Genomic DNA, 20,813 nt, shown 5'->3' with positions numbered 1-20,813 from the left:
TACCATAAAAATATGTTCAATTTTTTAATCTTGGCTTGAACGATTGCATATCATCCTCTGATAAACATGATGAGCCTTTTGGTCCGCTGTGATGGTCGAAAAATGCTGTAGAAAATGTTTGCGCCATATGGCGGGAATTTTACTTCACATGATCAGATAATGTTAGTTTCAGTTCAAGTTTGATCTATCGCAAATTGCAGACACGCTTTCTCGTATTAAACTATTTAATTTCAATTCGTCATAATGTCTAACGTGCTACATCATGTTTGTGCAGCTGAAAAGCACCTTTTTTCTTGGCCAAGAGCAGAGGAAAGACCAGACCTTCACCGGGCGTAGAGCAACTGTGTGAAGCTGGATGTGTGAAGATGGTCTGTTATATGACTATGTTAATCATCTCTCCTCATTCCTAGCTGGTCTGTTATATGACTATGTTAATTCTCTCTCCTCTTTCCTAGCTGGTCTGTTATATGACTGTTATGAATATGCTAGTTCTCTTTTTTCTATCACTGACCATTTGAAGTTATGATGTTGCGTGATTAGTAAAGCATCAGTTTTATAATCCAAGTGTCATCACTTTCAGACCAGAAGAAGGCGATGCTGGAGAACCTGCGACAGTACCAGCTCAATCGACTCAAATACTATTACGCTATCGCTGAGTTTGACTCTCCCGAAACCGCTGCCCATATATATGACCAGTGTGACAGCAGGGAATACCTTGCGTCTTGCACACAGCTTGACCTTAGGTGTGTAGTAACATAACCACTAGCACACATTTCACAAGTTTACTTTACTAGGATTTATCCTATCCAGCGTTGTTCTCACTATCAGATTATGACTGGCCTATTGTCATATTTACTTATTTTACAGATTTGTTCCTGAAGGAATGGAGTTTAATGAAGACGAGTTGAAAGAATCTGCTAATCATGTGCCAGATAATTATGAGCCTAAATTCTTTATCAACCCCGCTCTTGGCCAATCACTGGTAAGCACATTCACGGGTTATTAATTTGAGATTTTTTCCAACCAATAAGCCCACCTTCCTGAACCTTGACACTCTGTTTCACCTGATTAGCATATATACATGAGATTACTTTACTCTTTTCATTGTCTAAACCTGATCTGTTAAGATTGGCTCAAGGTGAAAACAAAATGGCGTTGCCTAGTAGAATAAAAAATACGCGCTTAATTAGTTATTATGATGTTAGCTAGATGAACTATAACTCAACTTACAAATAAATTGGGTTTGTTTGTAGTTTGAGTTTATTAGCAATCGCGTTTATTCACTGCAAACCTAATTTCAATTGATTCAACTGTGTTTGACTGAATAGGATAATGGTGATATTGCATAAGCCGAGAAGTGTCATATTGTCATTCCATTTGTGTCAGATAAGAATTGGGCGATCATGAGATTACAAAATTTATTTTGGCTAACGAGTCATTTCATGCGCCACATTTGTTGATGCAAATTGGTAATTGGAGCTGATAACTCTCAAGTCATCCACTTTATTCTTTCTACATCATTGTTTTGCTCAGACTCAAGGAGTACATGATATGTTACAGGTAAGGTGCACTTGGGATGAGAATGGCCCTGACAGAAGTGGAGTTCTTAACAAGAAATACCAAGCGGATGATCTTGAACAGCTTGACATGGATGACTATCTGGCCTCTGATTCAGGTATGAGGTTTGGGTAGGTCAAGGTCAAAAATTCATAAGAGAAGCTTTCAACATCAAAAGTTTCAGTTAGAATAATCAGCCAAAGTGTAAAAATGTGGAACTGAATGGCTTTGATCATACCTAACTGAAGTCCTGGTTTGATTGGACATAATATTAGCAGTTACAATATTCCCTTTATTGGCTCACCATCATTAAATAGTAAATGACAGAACAAGCATATCACTATCCATTATCTGATGGCTTACAAGATAGGTAGAAATATAATGGTATCAGTGGAGTCACCGGACAGTAGAATAGGAAATAACTGGAATGATGTTGGTACCACTGCTTGGTTCGGCCTTGTGTAGCGACATTTCATAATTGTTGGTTGTATTTATCAAAACTTTATGGCTTTTGAATTGGTTTAAACTAGAGCTGCACATTGATCGCTTTAATTAAAAGATTAACACGATTAATACAAATACACGATTAACTGAGTTGAAACATTTAATCTTCAAATAAAATACAACCAAGGTGTTGTTCCTGATGTGGTTCCTTTGTATCGTTTAATATATGTGACCTCTCGCGTGAAAATCGACCAAAAGTCGGCATTCACTATCATTAGCAATGTAGCTTCGAAGTTTGCATTAGGCTTATTGGGGAGCACATGGCTACTTTGTTTATTATTTTACCCTAGACCAATCAGAGTGTGAGGAATTCATTTCTGAAGTCAAAAAGTGATTTCATTGGCTCCTTATGCCGAAATTTTGCGATCGAAGTCGTTGCTATGCGATCGTGACGTCATCAAAATGGCGACTCGTGAAGATTCTAAAACTTCGAATTTTTTTTTAATCTGATGAATCTGAAGAAATTGGCACATTGCTCGATGATATTGATGCTGAAAATGGAGAAACAATGTCTAGAAATACAGATTTTCATGTTACTGATGACCTGTAAGCTCGGATGCCCGAATTTAGTAACGATGAAGAAGACGATGTTGAACCTACCGAAGGATTAACTGTTATTCACTCGTATAGTACTCCGGTTAATGACTCAGAATCACCTGCTGCCAGCTTACCAACTCATCCTATGGTGCCTGATGAACCTATTAGCTTCAGTTGCAAGTGTGACTGCATCAACAAATTTGATAGAACTCTGATTTTCAGTCAGCTGACTTACAATAAAGGAATTTCAAAAACAGAGTTAGATTTGATTATTATGGGCCGATTTTCTACTTGTGTGGATGATGGAAACACCACAAAAACTTTCGAGCATAAGGAGAAAATCAGAAAAAAGCCTAGATGCAACTTTAAATATCATGGTGAGTCTTATTGAATTTTTTCTGATCAACCCTGTTCATTTTTGGTAGTAATAGTATAGGTGTAGTAGCCTACTAGTTGCTGGCCCAGTGTATGCCACCCTGAGTCACATAAAATTACATCATACAATACATGACTCAGTGATCAGTCGCACTCACTGGCCTGAGGTGTGTTTTCATTCATAATTGATTGCCAGTTGCCACATGACTTATTCAATAGGTCAATGCTTGTGTGTTTATTTTTTTGCCTGCTGACATTAATCCTATGGCATGAGCAACCAATCCCTTCGTCACACGATCACTAGGCCACTAAGTCGATTACTCGTAAAAGTGTCTCAGAGTCAGTGTCTCAGAGTCAGTGTCATTCGTTTTCAATCACCTCATTAGCTCATTCTTTAGATTTTTTTCTAAATTACCTATGAATTAAACGAAATTCAAAATTAAAGGAGTTTAATTTTAATTTAAAGGAATTTAAGGATTCAATTCTAAATTAAAAGAATTAAGAGCTTTCACAAGTTTTCTATCAGCCAAGCTTACCCCGATACATGACAGGTTATTCTCATAGATTGTTGTGTGTACTGTTTGCTAAGCATGCTACCAGGGTCACTTTAATGCACAGCCATGTTTTTGTTTTGTTTAGGAAAAGTAAAAGTTCAGACGTATCTAGACTTCCCTGCCATGAAGTAAGACTCGAAGTTATCAATGGACTGCCGAATGTGATAAAACCTGAAGGTTTAGACTATGACCGCCAAAAATACTTGCATACTAACATTCAAGAATTTTGCCGTCTTGGCACTGAGGGTTTAGTTTGCCTGAAGCCTTATGGTAAAAGACGTAGAACGTGACCATAGCATGAATTTTAGCCTTTTTCTGAGTCAGATGTGAGTAGGAATGTAATCGTGGTTTAGGGTCTGATACCCCTTGTGTTTTTTACACTCAGTGTTTTGGCAAAATAAACCTCAGTATGGATTTCAGATGTGATGTTAAATCCTGAAGCCTATCAGTTAGTGGTGAAATACCTAGGAGCTTCTCATCTTATTCCTATTGTGCGGTTAGTGTAAAGTATGGATGCTTAAAAATGACAAATCTTTTTTCAATTTGAGAGCAGGGTTTACCAGTCTTCTGTTGTCCTGGCCTTAAAATGATGTGCACCAGCTGTTTCAGCATGCTTACTTACCCTATAGACCAAGTTTCACCTCAGTCAGTGAAATACAAATGGCGGTATCCAAGGAGAACCTAACGTAAACAACCTATTTATTTGTGTCGCGTCTTTATTCGCGATTTTCTCCATTTCAGATTTTGGGAGTTTTGGCTGACGTGCCTTCCAAAAATTCGCAATATCTCATGAACTGCTTGAGCTAACTCAAAAATTCAAAATGCTTTAAATGCTCCACAAAATTCTGCATCTGGCTGTGTTACTAACTCAAAATCTGAAAATCCCTCATTTTGGTTGATTTTCACATGAGAGGTCACATATTGTAAAGGATTTTGCTGGCCTTTATTCAGGCATGATCTAGATTTGAAGAAATGTTGCGTAAATTGTAAGAATGAGTATGGTTTTTCTTTTGTTTTATTTCGAATGAATTTCCATTAGTCGTGGAGCTGTGACTATGCTCTCCAACAGCAAGAGCGCTCCCTTATATATACTTATATTTTACCCGGACCGTATATTGGAACCTGGTAGGAAACCGTATAAGAATAAATGATTAATAGGGTCGCTAACATGTTAGCTTAGTTACAGCCAAACTAACAAAGTATTAGCGATGAGACACATAATAAAAAAGACGTAATATGGAAAATATATGTAAGAATAATTATATGCAAGTGTATAAAACATCAGAAATAAATTCGTGGCCCGGCCACAATATAACATTAACATGGCAGGTTACTACCATTTAATTTACTAACAAATAAATATTCTGACCAGCAACACTTTCTTTCCAATTAGATACAACCGCATTTTTTTTGCACTCAACTATGAAAACACTAAATGAGTCGCTAACATGAGACTTGTTTATACAATTACGCAAGCACAGATTTTATCACAAGCTAGCATAGTTACCGCGCTTTTTGAGCTCATTTCTTTGGCGTTCAGCCTATTAAATATCCTGTAACAAGCTACAAGCAATGTTAATTACCGTACTTTTAGTATAGTATATATTCCATACATTTCGGACTATTAGTCGCTACTTTTTTCTTGATGATTTGAGCCATGCGGCTTATATAAGGGTACAGCTATTCTGTGGCTTTTTCTTTCATCGCTAGGGCGCACTAACCAGAATCTCCGGTTAGTGCGCCTTTAGCGGTGAAAGAAAATACGAAACAATGTCTAACAGTACTGTTCCATTAAGAACTAGGTTAAAAAGCATCGATTAATACGAAACTGTGCCGTTAGGCACTGTTCCGTTTTAAACAGGAAAGTTGCTGCCTCGTTAAAAAGCACCATCCTGAGTTCTGCAGCCTATACAAAGGTGCGGCCTATGTACTGTTTTATTATCATTTTTTTGAAAATAAAGCAGGTGCGGCTTATATAGGGGTGCGGTTCATAGTCCGAAAAGTATGGTAGCTTATTTTCATAAAAATAATCAGATTATTTTGAAGGCGGAATTTAGAAAATAATGGATTTTAAGACACCCATCTCTATAATTCTAAATCAGACTAAACATCTTCAACTTCCATCCCAAAAAGTGAAGTTATGTCAAATATTTATTGGCGAGGCTTGTTGTGTCGATTATGACACTGATATTGAATCACTGTAAAAAAGCCTTCAAAAACAAACATGACTTTGAAAGTTAGTTGATCAGTTTTTATTTTGAGTACAAAATTGGAATCAGCGTTTCTGATTTACCTATGGAACAAATAATGAAAGCTGTTTGTAGTAGTTATGGCTTAAAGGTGGACTTGCAACAAAATTCACATCACAGTTATTTGTTATCAAAAGATTCACCATGTCTTACTCTGTTGTGTTGTAGGTGCAAAGTATGTGGGAATGTGATTACAAGCCCTTAAAAGCTCAAAAATGAACAGTTAATCGCAGCTACACAAGACCGCCGTAGTTTGGATTCCCTTTCCAAAATGGCTCAAATGTGGCATAGTTGTGGTAGCTGGTTTCTTTTTACATTTTCATGTAATCTAATTCGTCGAAATATTTTCACAAATATACTTCACGCATTCAATAAAACCATGTCTGTTGTTCTTACGCGTCTGTTTTGTCGTCATTGTAATGCTGTCACTTTTAGCAGTGATATTTTATAACTTACCGTAAAAATTCATTTAATTTTTTAACCTTACCTCGAAAGAGTGCATATCATTGTCTGATGATCAAGACGAGCCTGTTGGTCACCTGTGATAATCGAAAAGTGCTACAAAAATTTTGCGAAGAATTGGGTCATGTGATCAGATTACGACTTGACGATTAGATCAAGCCGAAACAAAACTGTAAAGTAGCGAGCATCTATATTTGATACAGTGTCTTCGGTAAAACCCGAAGTGTTTGTCATAAACTAGTGCTACGATAAGTTTAATATCGAGCTTTTTATTGGCCTTTCAATTCACGTGAGAACATAAGGTGACACGACAATAACCAAACTGTCATGACTACGTCAGAGCAATGAACGGATTCCAATCTATGGCGGCTTGTCGTTTTTGAGCTTTTAAGAGCTTGTAATCACATTTCCCCATATTCGCCACCTACTACACAACAGAGTAAGACATGGTGAATCTTTTGATACCAAATAACTGTAATGTGAATTAAGTTGCAAGTCAACCTTTAAGTTCTCTGATTGTTCTTTCTTAAAGAATAGAGAAAGCATAATATTTTTATGCTTTATTATTTATCTTGAGGTGTTGGGTGATGTTCTAAAAAAAGAATCGAGGAGATTGACCAACCAGAAGCTGAGATATAGCCAGCCAAACACAGGTCTACCAAAAAACATAAGTGTTTTGGTAATCATCAATATATGACGTATAAAATCGACTTGTGTGCCATTGGTCAATTAAGCCAACTAATGCGCTCTCCTATAACAATCACGGCGTTTTAATTGGTTTAATCCCTGGAAGCATAGAACAATCAAATTGGGCCTAACAATCATTGCTGTGAGAATTCCGAACCAGTCCCTTTGACATGTAGATTAGTTTTAGAATAAAATAATTACACGCATTTATTATTTCGTAACATTCTGCTATCACTTTCTACAAATTATATTAGTTACATCATTTATTCTCTCCGCAGTTATATTATTATTTTGTATAATATGCATTATGATTATTATATTAATCATAAAAAATAATCATAGATAAGATAATAGATCAATAGAAAAATCAAATCAAAAGTTATCGTTTTCTTTTCTTACAGCAAGAGCAGCACGGTCAAGTTATTCTTTTTAAGATCATGGCTGTAGTGAACTTACAGTCTGTTAATAGTGACGATAATCATGAAAATAAACTAAATGCTGCAGTAAATACACAATAGAAAAATGATGAATGAACAAAAATTCACATTCTCATTTCTTATTCTAAACGAACTGCAATCGCGGATGTCGCATATAGACTATACACGCGCCGTTCGTTGAACAGAGGATCTTCGGAGCATATCCGTGGAGATCGAGTTAAAATTTGAAGGACAATAGTCAAAATCTGCTCTTCTGTTTTGAAAAATCACGGCGAGGGATTGTGGGCAAATGCCTTTACCACACAATGTTTGCTTGATTTTTCTGAGAAACCAGAGCTAGTCTGTAAATTATTTACTATCGTGAGAAGCGTTTCACATCTTGTAGCCAAAACAATCATTATACGTAACAGCGGTAAGGGTGCACAACTCCGGCAGATGAACATTAAGTCGATTTTATACATCACAGTTTTGGGGATCTTCGAAGGGTTTTCCTCTGATTCATTATTAGGTAGACCTGTGTTTGGCTGGCTATATCTCAGCTTCTAGTGGGTCAATCTCTTTGATTCTTTTTTTAGAACATAAGTCAACACCTCAAGATAACTAATAAAGCATAATAATATTATGCCTTCTCTATTCTTTAATAACAAATTGTTTGGCATGTGACAGCATGTAATGGCAAACCTATTACTAATCTATTATATATGTTGTGTAGACAAAGAAGAGGAGACTGGGAAACCCCGTGCAAAAGCTAAAGAACGATCAGGTACCATCATATTTTGAATATCTGAATGTTTTGTAACAATGAGATATTGAAATGTCTATTTCCCGTAGGGTGATTTACTCATGAAGAGTTGTTTGTTTTTAAGGTGACATTAAAACTATATTGTATCTTTTAGCACCTTCACTACGTGTGTCTACCATCTGGTTCCCTCTTTGCATGCTGCATCAAACATTTCTATATATCAGTAGCGCTTCATTACACAAGTTTCATTCCTTGCGTATCCGACCTTGATTTCATGTAGCTACTTTCAGGGTTACGATTTCAAATAGCACCTTTTCATTGTCATCTTTTTATAGCACATTCTTTTGGCCTCCACATATTGCTTCATGCTTTTCCTATTAAGTTCCTGTTTATGGTCATTATCTCATAAAGAGTCAATTATTATTTGATGGTTCCTTGAGACACCATTATATTTTAAATACCTTTATTCATGGCTCGCAGTTCATAAAGCACCTGTCCATGATTGTCGTTAAATTCTGTTGAAATGCCGTGTCATTTGTCATCAATTCACCCCACTTATTTTCATGTATAGAATATATATATATATATATATATATATATATACCCTGCAACCTTCTTTTTCATCAGTATATATATATATATACTAGTGTTGGGGCGGTATTGGGTTATCCGCTCTCATCGATACCGAGGGATTCTCGGTATCCGAGGAAACCAATCATTTTCGGTGTCAGCTAGGTATCCGCGGTCGGTTTGATATGATTGGTATTTATCTGTAAAAGCCTACCGGTATATGGTTATACGGATATCCGGAGAGATTTTTAAAACGCTTCACGACGAACATGCCAATCTCAGCACGCATTGGCGAACAAATTCAACGAAAATTTCCACGCTTACTGTATCTACTATTATATTACGTTACATTTATAATGCCACCAGCCCCGAAGGTTTGGGAGTTCTACACAGATGGGAGGACGTATAAAGACACTAACGGGACTGGACTCTAATTGGACTGCGTATAATTATGTGGGTACATTACCTGATTACAATATGTGATGGTAAGATTTTTTTAAACTGTTTCAGTATATTTAACAAAGAGAACCCATTGCCATTATCTACCTGTTCTTTATTATACATAACGTTTGTATCAATAACTATATTTTTTAATAGAATAAACAATGAAAACATCTACCATAAAAATTATATTAAATTTCCATCTTTCTTTTCTTTTTTGGCTTTCTAAAACAAGGAGTCTCTTTGCCGTAACAATATCCTGCTGACTAAAGAATGTTTTTTGCACAGGCTACTCTTTGCACAACGATAAAAATTGTTCGAGACAGTTATGATTTAAAGTTTAAACCATTTACAGACACACTCATAACCACATACCGAACAATAGTACCGACAATACCAAACTTTCTTAGTTGGCAAAGGGTACCGAAGATGGTAAATACCGAGGATACCGATACCGGAAAAACCGATAAAAATGTGCAAGGATATCCGATCCGGCAATAAATTAGATACCGGCCCAACACGAATATATACTGATGAAGAAGAAGGTTGCAGTTCATTAGAAGGGAGTGCTCATTATTAAAATAGAGCATTTCTATAAAATATAATAAGAACTGAAAACTTTAAAAACTGTTTACTACTTCAAGTAGTACCCTACAGGATGAAAATATTCGTTGGTCATAAAAATTCGCGATTTCGCGAACAGTCAATTCCGCGACTTATTAAATTCCGTGAATAATTAGTTCTATTTTTAATCACAAGAGAGAATAACTACTGCATCAAATTGAAAACTAGTCGCTAGCCTAGTTTTTAATATAAATACTAAACGAAATTGAGTTCCAAAACATTTTTAAAATCATTGCCTGAGCTTTGAGCTAACACCATTGTCAATGCATCACATTTATTTACAAAATTATTCAAGGTTGTCACAAGATATGCAGAATGGCGTCATCGCAAAAATAGCCGCTAGGCAGAAGTACTAAACGTAGCCGAGTTCCAAAACTTCTTTAAAATCATCGCCAGGCTTCGCGCTTTATTGCGATTGCATCAAACTTTACAAAATTATTCAAGGTTTTCACAAGTTATTCGGCATGGCTTCAGCATCGCAAAAAAGCTTTCCTAGTCTTTTTACATTAAAATCAACTCCATCAATCTCTATTACCGAAGTTAAGGACGATCATGATTCTGATCTGGCCATTATGGTATGTATTTGATTTGCAGTGCAGATACGTTTTTCCATAATCAGCTGCATTAGTTAATTCTCTTGTTTAAAAACTGATCGCTTTCATTAAATATTTTAGCTATTGTTTTTGTACTTCCTTAACACTCGTTAATATTTTTCTTTTTTTTTTGTGTTTACTGCAGATTGCGAATGAAACAACCTACTCCGATTACGAAAACTAGAGACAAGTAGTAATATTCATCAAGGCAGGAATATTGGCAGAGAAGCAACCAGTCAACCTAGACCCCTTCATCGACAACAATTCCTTGATATCGCTGCAGCAAACATGATTAAATTATATATTTTATTTCATGTATAGATATATTATAATTTATTACAAACTTGAGTGTACAAATAAAATACTTCAAATACAAATAAAATTTTACAAACGATGAATGGAGTAAATATAAACAGTTTAGTCCATATAGCGGTTGTCTAGCAATAAAATTAAACTGGTACTCTTGATATGTGAATACTAGCGTGTAATGGTGCTTTCTGACTAGTTATTTTGGTAATAGCAGCTCTGTCGCTATCACTGTCTTGGGTAAATGCTGAAGGCGATTCTCTCGCTACTACATACATGGCTGGTAAGGAAGTTATCATCAGAACTCTCCTCGTGGCTTACTATTGCAAAGTTCTGCCGGTTGGCCAAAGATTTGTGCTCGTAAAGGCGTTTTTGTTCCTTTTTTTAAAAACAAATATATTCTCCTCGTAAGTAACTTCGGTCACTTCAACCTCAATTTCCAGACCTCCCGGAATGATTGGTGATCTTCTAAGAATGACATCTACCACCCTTGCAATGATTGTTCTTCGGTGTATGATGAAAAATCTCTCTCTCACACTAAAACAAATAATGAAGCGGTAGAGATGGAAAAAATAAGTATTGCGTTTTACCGAAGAACTAAAGTAAAATTCAACTAATTTAGTAAATGTGAAAATCTCATTACTTACCACAAGTTGTTGGCTTATCAAATGCCTCCAAAGCGATGAATATTCGTGAAAACCTCTGAACGCAGCAAAAATTGTTTACCATAGCTTAGCACGATCGCTTCGCAGTTGTAAGCTAAATAGGTATAAACCAGAACACGCGGTGTGCGCATGCGTATGAATAACTCTATTACTAGCCGCAATAGAGTTAACTTTTCCTAGAGAGTGGCAGTTTTCAGCCGCGAATAAATTCATCCGCGAATATGCATGAAAAGACAGTTTTCGCGAAATATAACTTCGCAAATAAATTCATCCTGTACGGTAAATAGTTTTTAAAGTTTTCAGTTCTCAATATATTTTATATATATATATATATATATATATATATATATACATAGATCTACAAGTATATATATATACATATATGTATATAGCGTAAAGCCTTTAATTGTATATATATATATATACATGTATATATATATATATACATGTATATATATGTATATATATATACATGTATATATATATACATGTATATATATATATATATATACATGTATATATATATATATGTATATATATACATGTATATAGCGTAAAGCCTTTAATTGTATATATATATACATGTATATATATATATACGTATATAGCGTAAAGCCTTTAATTGAACGCAACCTATATTTGAGCCCGACCTGTATTTAACTGCTGCCACTATGGGAGAATTGTTGAAAAATAGAGCGCCACCCTTTCGTTTTCGTTTCCCTTCGCTATCATTGATCTTTATGAACCCATAATATCAAGTGATCAGTAAAAAAGTGTCCACAAAAGCGTATTGATAATGTATCGCTTTTATTAATGACAATCATCTCGTTGTCCAACTCCGAAGCTTTTCGATTTTTTTTTGTCAAAATTTAAAAAGCAACCTATAAAAATAGTCAGTAACGGTCTCAGGCTAATAGTAATTCTTTTTTAACAGTCTGGATGCTTCAAAGTACAAGTACCTACTATTCAGGATTTTTATTTTGTTTTCTCAGTTCGTATTATTTCTATTATTACTGAATCATCTTTTTATTGTAATCATAGCAAAACAGATTTAATTTAGCTACTACTTGCAAATTATTTCACATTTACATTTAAACTCAAATTCTTATTCTCAAATTTCTTCTCAAACTTAAATTCAAATCACCATTCATTCCTTTAGCAAAAAGTCAATGAGTAATTGCCTTCCTCCTCTGCTATTGATAACATACTGCCCCGACATCTTCCATGTCAGGAATCCAGAATTCTCGATAAACATGAAAGCCTCTCAACCCACAAGTGAAATCAAACTGAGCCATGGCCACCGTGTGCTATAAATACCTGAGATCTACTATTGGTACCACATCAGTCACAGCGGCAGGGACCTAAATGTCATTGATAGTCTAAGAAACAAATGACGGCAAGCGATCAAATTGCATTGTTGATCTCGTCTACACATTTCTACCTGTGGGTCACAAATACAAACTAGTTCCAAATTGAAAATTTTTCATTTTCTTGTAAACTGGACCTGAGGAATCTAATAACGTTTGTTCCACTGCATTTATTTTCACATCCCCATTTTTTCTATTTTGGAGAAAAAATTGTGTTATTGCGAGCTAGTCAGTGTTGGTAGATACATCTGTGTTTGTAAAACCACGTAGTCCGTTTATGTAATATCACCTAGAAAAAAAAATTTTTTTTATTGTGATTTAGTTGCAGTGTTACTATTAGGCAGGCTGCATAAGTAGGAACACTTTAGCACCTCAATCCAATATTTGTGTAGAGTTGCTCGAGCTGGCTGATTCAAGCTCTGGTGAGGAAGATGAGAGATCAATTGATAAGTACAGAGCTCTTTTACTCGGAGGGTTCAAGACAACGAGGGAGGACAGTGACGGATCAGTTGACCTTGAGGTCACATGGGATACAGGTACATAGACCTGTATTGAACCAAAACCGAGATGGCTTGGTTAAGTCTGGCACTGGGTTTTAATGCATTTCTTAGTTTGCTGGTTTTTCTACTCTAGCATAATAATAGTTCACTATGAGGTTCTTGCATAATATCTCTTTGAACTGTAAGTGTTTCTGTGATGTACAAACGCTGCCCAACTTACGATCGAGTTATGTTCCAAATGATTGTTCGTAAGGTGAATTCATTCGTAAGTTGCTTCAGTGCTATATTTTGTATTATATAATTTATTTTTAAGGCCTATATAAGTGTATCGAAGGTTTACATAAGTATGTTTAAGGCTTGTATAAGTAACCTGTATTGGTTTGTACTAAAAAAAAAACATTTAATAAAATGGCGAGAATGCGTACAGTACTGTACTACGTATTTTATATCATGAGAGGGTCTCCGTCGTCGCTGGAATGGGCTTCAAAAGTTACTTCCTCTTCCATAACTTCAATGTTGGAACAAGATGAGGGTTGATGAGTATCTTCCTTGGAGGATTTACTAGAAACTGGCCGAAAGAAGCGATCTAACGACGATTGTAGTTTTCTTCTTTTTTAACGGTCGAAGGATTCAGGTTGTATGCCCTTGCAACGCTCACCATTGTCTCACCCGCATCAAGCTTCTTTATTATTGACACTTTCGTTTCAAATGAAATGGCTTGCCTCTTCTTTGCACTACCACTCTCACTAAATATCTCGTGCATCCATTATTCAATATGGTTGGTGAAAGGCGAAAGGCTTTTCGCTTTTCACCAACCATATTGAATAATGGATGCACGAGATATTTAATGATAAAAAAAAAGTTCTTTGCGCACTGGAGATACGTTCACACACTTATGCACTGCAACGAGCTGGGCAGAGGAAGGTGGATGCTGGGTGGTGCTTCCGAGTAGTGCTTCTTTTCGCCGTCAATACCGACGCCAAGCGTCTTTATTAGCGGCGGACATACGCGCAGACATGTTCGTATGTACTGTTGTTCGTAACTCGAATGTTCGTACGTAGGGGAGTGTCTGTACTTACATTAGGAAACTCTACACACTTATGTCCTATTTAGTGGAAGCGAATGTCTCACACTAATTACTATCCTCTTGTTTGCTTTTTCCATTTTATTAAGAAAACACTTCATTAGGCACTTGAGTATCGCTAGTCAACTTCACAGGCATGAGATTTATAGGAATTCTGGCAGTCTTCCACTTCTGGTTAGTGATATGAAACAATTGAAGATTTCTCACCCCTCTAATACTATTATATTAGTACTAAAAGTGTAAATGTTGAACAACAGTTACCATGCCTTTATTTTTGCTTTTGTCTCTGTATGCCATTGGCCCATTAAAATGTTTCAGGTCTAAAAGACACCGCAGAAGGGTTGGTAAAAAAGAAAACGAAGGCAGAGAAAGCAAAGGGGCTGGAGTCAGTGTTTGATAAACAACGACAGCGAAAGCGTGAAAAGGCAAAGCAGCTAAAAGAACAGAAAAAGATCAAAGAAATGGATGTACAGGTAAATTTTTGCATTCGTTGCACATTTAGTTCCAGTATTTCTTTGGAGAGTACAACATAAGGGTCTTCAGTTCCCTTATTGAGCCATATTGGTGGTTCTAAATTAACTGACAGATAAATTTTTACCAATTTGAAGGCTTTCTCGGATGATGAACTACCAGAAGGATTTAATGCCTCAGAACTTGTTGCATCGGATGAGGGTATTAAAGAGGTGCGCACCAGCAAGCATGAAAAGAAAAAGAAGAGACCTAAGGCTAAGTCTGAAGTCCTAACTCATGAGGCAACTAAAGAAGTGAGTCATATCAGCAAGCTCATTTTACATGATCATCAACTCATAGAGTTATTTGTATACCCATCGAGTTACCTATTTCTTTGTCATTGCCTTCACCAGTTCATAAACATATCTAACTGCCTAGAGACATACTTATCTGTTCATCGCATTCCCTCGCTACCGTAGAATCGCTTAGTTTTTTATAGTCAAGTCGGTGATAGTACCACTTGGCATAAAGGAAATCTTTGTAATTGAAAGATGTAAGTGTTATTAGGGAGAAGGGGAGTCTCTCAATCTGATGGTGATGAACGACAAGGGAGACACCCTGTCAAAGAAGCATTTCAACATGAAGGAGATTGCTGAGTATGACAATATGACAAAGAGCAAGAGGAAAAGGAAGTTGAAGAGAAATGAGCTAAAGGATTTCGAAGATGATTTCAAGGTTTTTGTTAAAATCATCATATACAATGGAACCTCGGTTCTCGAACGCTTCGGTTCTCGACCAACTCGGTTTTCGACCAAACATTTTGAGATTCCTTCGTCTCAGTTCTCGAACATAAATTCAGTTTTCGACCAAACCGGAGCATGCGCATTGAAATCAAACGCTCGTAAAAGCTCCAAAAACAGCATGGAAACTTTCGGAAGGTTTTCAAACAGAGGGAGTAGCAAGTTAGGCTTCATAAATTCCTTACAAAAATTAGGAAACCATTTGGGACGCCGTCTCGTCTACTGAAGAGATTTGCTAGAGAGACAACTCCTCTTCAGTCGAGTTTTCTTAAAATGTTTCGGAGGAAGATTTTCTTTCAAAGATGTGAAGTGAACATGTTTCTGCTGTTTTTTTTTTTCACAAGTTTTTATGTAACCAATCTGTCACATTTTTTGCTGTTTCAGTATGTATTTTTGGTATTGTATTTTGACCTTTAATGTTTTCGATGTTTTAAGAGCAAAACGCATAAAAGTTTACTTTTTGTATTCTTTTTTCATCATCATAAATGAAAAATATTTTAATAACATTCAACAAGATCTACATCTACTCGTTTTATTGATAGTATGTGGTATACAGTACCGTTTATCATGTAAAAGGTTAAAGAAACACCTACCGAAGTTGTTTTCTTGACATAGAACGGATAAAAATTCACATATAATAATTGTAATGGAAAAAGTTGTTTCAGATCTCGAACAGCTCGGTTTTTGAAGAACTTTCTGGAACGGAGTATGTTCGAGAACCGAGGTTCCACTGTATAGACATATTATCATTCCTTGTAGCCCATCTATCCTTGTTGGTTCAGTCTTTCTGTTTATTTGTCTATCACAATTATTTCACTCATCCACTCCAATGATGAAAGGCTACATGGTTTATTCAATCACACTCTTCGAGGAATCCTAGCATTGTAGTTGAATCACAGGTTATGTGGTTATTGCACTCATCCACTTCGAAAAATCCTGGCTTTGTGACTGAATGCTAAATATTAAAGATGTTAAAATCATCATATACAATGGAACCTCGGTTCTCGAATGCTTCGGTGCTCGACCAATTCGGTTTTCGACCAAACATTTTGAGATTCCTTCGTTTCACTTCTCGAACATAAATTCAGTTCTTGACCAAACCGGAGCATGCGCATTGAAATTAAATGCTCGAAAAAACTCAAAAAACAGCATGGAAACTTTCGGAAGGTTTTCAAACAGAGGAAGTAGCAAGTTAGGCTTCATAAATTCTTTACAAAAATTAGGAAACCATTTGGGACTCCGTCTCGTCTACTGAAGAGATTTGCTAGAAAGACAACTCCTCTTCAGTCGAGTTTTCTTAAATTGTTTTAGAGGAAGATTCTCTTTCAAAGATGTGAAGTGAACATGTCTCTGCTGTTTATATTTCCTTTTTTCACGAGTTTTTATGTAACCAATCTGTTGCATTTCTTGCCATTTTTCATTATCAATTTTTGGTATTGTATCTTAACTTATAATGTTTTCGATCTTTCAAGAGCAAAACACATGAAAGTTTACTTTTTGTTTTCTTTTTTCATCATCATAAATGAAAAATATTTAAATAACATTCGACAAGGTCTACATCTACTCGTTTTATTTATAGTATGCAGTATATAGTACCGTTTATAATTTAAAAGGTTAAAAAAACACCTACCGAAGTTGTTTTCTTGACATAGAACGGATAAAAATTCACATATAATATTTCTAATGGAAAAAGTTGTTTCAGATCTCGAACAACTCAGTTTTTGAAGAAATTTCTGAAACGGAGCATGTTTGAGAACCGAGGTTTCACTGTATAGACATATTATCATTCCTTGTAGCCCCTCTATCCTTGTTGGTTCAGTCTTTCTGTTTATTTGTCTATCACAATTCTTTCACTCATTCACTCCAATGATGAAAGGCTACATGGTTTATTCACTCACACTCTTCAAGAAATCCTAGCATTGTAGTTGAATCACAGGTTATGTGGTTATTGCACTCATCCACTTCGAAAAATCCTGGCGTTGTGACTGAATGCTAAATATTAAATATGTGATTACATCAAATGTTAGTTGATTTTAAATGAAACTATTTTTTGTCTACCAGTTGATATGTTTGTTGTGTTAAGCGATCTCATTGTCAAGATATTTGAAGATTAAAATCGGAAAAAATTGATCGCGGTCAAAGCGCTCAGGCCAAAAAAGACATGCCCAGACTTGCCCAAAATGATGTAACATGTGATAGAACCTGTCTCTATATCTCGTATTCCCATCGGCTATTGCGATAAAAGTCTAGTCCTACGTGACTGTATTGGCATATATTTTATTTTGTATTTGCTCATGTTGGCTAGAATAAAATTTTTAATCCAGCTACAGATACATTATTATGAACGTCTCAAAAGCCTCAAATAAGGGAAATTAAAAACTTGTCATATTAGCCTCCTCTACATGCTGTGTAAACATCTTAGTAACGACTACCAATTCTACCGGTCTACAGTAATTATGTCAAGCAAACGAAGTAGAATAAGGTCTTTGTATTGGTGCAGTTCCGTTGCTACCCACACCGGAAACTAGTTACTAAGTAAAATAAGCAAGCTGCGTCTTTGAAAAGGCAAAAGTACCTGTCAATGCATCTCTCATTACACTTCACAAATCCATCTATCAGACAAAGTTTCAGCACAGGTGTCAACGGGGCAATGATGTATTCAATGTTCTGCAAATCATGTTTTGCATTATCTTCAACAATATTATTTTATTATATAATTTTTACAATCCAAAAAGTTTTCATCCCGGCATAAAGCTTTTATTAAAAATATTCAAGTCGTGGCCACTCACATAGTTTCAGCTTATACAATAGGACAAATTAAACTACTGCAGCAAACTAAAACAAAACATCATGGTTTATGCAGCACACATTCAAGTCTCTCTTTCCCATTTATGACAGTTTCCACACTGACAAAGCTGTTCGCTGATGGGACCACATAAACATCCTGTAATCAATAAAACAAATACAATAAATATATGTCATTCATAGAAATGTCGTTCTAACGCGTATCAACTGAAAGCTATCAAATGGGGAGTTAGATAGATTACGAGTGTAATTTTAAAAATGAATAAATGTTTAACAAAAGCATAAGTACGCGAAGCTAACGATTCGAAGCTTTGGTTCTGGAAGTTAAGATGTGCTTTGATCAATCGATTATCCTCACTTTCTACAAGCGAGAAGTGAACATCTAAAGTATAATCATAAAACTAAATTACTAGCTTAAACTGCCAAAGAAAATTGGAAGCAAATATTATAGCTAGGTGAAACAATAAATAAATTATAAAACGATGATTGGTGATAGCAAAAAGTTATAATTTTATTAATTAGTAAATGTATTCATGAGTACTAAAATTATTACTTTTAGTATATTCATCAATCTAAGCCTTGATTCTCCTATCTTCCTCTGCGGCATCACGCTGCTGAAACCACTCAGCTCTAACTATAAGCTGTCTGTCCCAAACTTTAACCACCTGATGCTCAGAAAACTCAAGAGTCATCTTCGCAGGAACTGGCTGCATTTTTACGATTCTGTTTTTCGTCAATAAAACGTGTCGATCGAGTAATTCATTAAAATAATGATGTTAATTTTTTTTGTAAATATCAATGTTGATGCGATCTAATAATAGAGTAAAATGCATAACTTCCAGATCGCAGACAACACGTTTTACGAGTGATAACATTTATTACGACCTATATAAACATTTTGTGCTGATGATTGGCTAAAGAAGAGATGTTATGTTTATCACTCGCGGACTCTTTTTACATGTAAAACTCGTCACGAATGAATTTTTAAAAGATGGCCTCATTCAAACGCTTATATCTCTGGACAAGGTTAGCCTATGAAGACAAAAATGACATCAAATTTTAGCTGATGTTTTAGCTTTTGATTGGTCTTAATTTCATCAAATCTACCTATTTGACGCAATCACATCTTTAAGTCACAGGCTAGAAACTCATCTATTGTATACAGTTGGTCTATTTTCAACTCCTTTAAAACAATGTTAGGAATATAATCTGGTTTGTCAGTCTATTGTATCATTTATTAAAAGATTACACCTGCAGTTACTATCACTCATTATATAAGTCACCAGTTAAAACTATGACAAGTAATGGCAGGTGTTACTAGCGAAGATGCCCAACCTTATCAGAAGCACCAGAGCATACATCGTTGTCTATTCGTAGATAGTAATATTACGTCTAATTGTATTGAGATTTTAAAGTCCCTGAAAATAATGGATAGACTGTTCTCATACCCTTTGTTTTTTTATTCAGGCAATCATGAAAACTGACATATTTTATATTTCTATATTTCACAACCAATTTTATGACTGAGTGCGTCATCATGTTGTTTATTAGTACACAATTAGCCACAATTTTGTTTACTAGTAAATACCATCTTTAACTCTCTATTTCAGATTGATGTTAAGGATGAGAGATTCAGGGCTATGTACTCATCTCATATTTACAATATCGACCCCTCTTCACAAGACTACAGGAAAACTAAGGCTATGCAAGCGATAATTGATGAAAAGCAACGTCGTATACGTGACAGCGAACGGTCTATTGACAAACCAAAAAAGCGAAAAATAGATCCGGAGACCAGCCTAATGATAAACAGTAAAAACTCCGAATCAAACAATAATATATCTACTCTAGTAAAGTCTATTAAAGCTAAAAGTAGACTGCATTCTAAAAAAACACGGCCATTGAATGGCAAAGGATAGCCTGAGGTGTTAATATTTTTATATTTTATGCATCAGTCTTTATGTATGTAATAAACTGACCTCCCAAACAGTTCTGGAAAGCATTGTCTACATTGTGAATATTAGCAGTGTAAACTGTATAACTAGCAGCTAGATGCATATTGGATCGCTGTGATAGCTGTAGATAGGTTCACACTAGCCTGGGCATGGCTATCTTGGGGGTTGGTGGGGAAAATATAGTCTGGGACACCTAGCAAAAAAAAGTAAGATAACTTCTGCAAAACGAGTGACATATGTTACATATGACGCTCAGACTGATACTCATGGAAGCGTGTCGATAGATTCAGATCTCACGATGTATTAGATGTGGCACGTCTTAGATGTTAAAAGCCTATTGTCATGGTCACGTGACTTGATCCGTCTATTTTATGAATACAAGCAGTGTAAACTAAAACTAGCAGCTAGATGCATATTACATTGCTGTGATAGCTAAATACAGGTTCACACTATATTAACATACCAGAGTTGTTCTCTCGGTAATTGTTTGTAGACTAGGTGTGCCATAAATCAATGACCTCATTGAGGCAACGCGGATACGTCAGGAAA

General features: G+C 35.7%; 1 protein-coding gene across 1 annotated transcript; it reads left to right on the top strand.

The window, feature by feature from the left end:
- Positions 1-585: 585 nt before the first annotated feature.
- On the top strand, positions 586-20,301 carry LOC137396377 (ESF1 homolog). Its single transcript, XM_068082634.1, has 9 exons — positions 586-743; positions 868-982; positions 1,561-1,675; positions 8,075-8,125; positions 13,063-13,206; positions 14,573-14,727; positions 14,863-15,018; positions 15,272-15,439; positions 19,920-20,301. The coding sequence occupies exons 1-9, from the start codon at positions 595-597 to the stop codon at positions 20,226-20,228; spliced, it is 1,362 nt and encodes a 453-aa protein (XP_067938735.1). The 5' UTR covers positions 586-594; the 3' UTR covers positions 20,229-20,301.
- The last annotated feature ends 512 nt before the right edge of the window (positions 20,302-20,813 follow it).

This window comes from Watersipora subatra, chromosome 5, assembly GCF_963576615.1.
Source record: "Watersipora subatra chromosome 5, tzWatSuba1.1, whole genome shotgun sequence".
NCBI classification, from domain to species: domain Eukaryota; kingdom Metazoa; phylum Bryozoa; class Gymnolaemata; order Cheilostomatida; family Watersiporidae; genus Watersipora; species Watersipora subatra.
Note: the sequence above shows the minus strand (reverse complement) of the source record. Positions and strands in the feature narration are given on the sequence as shown.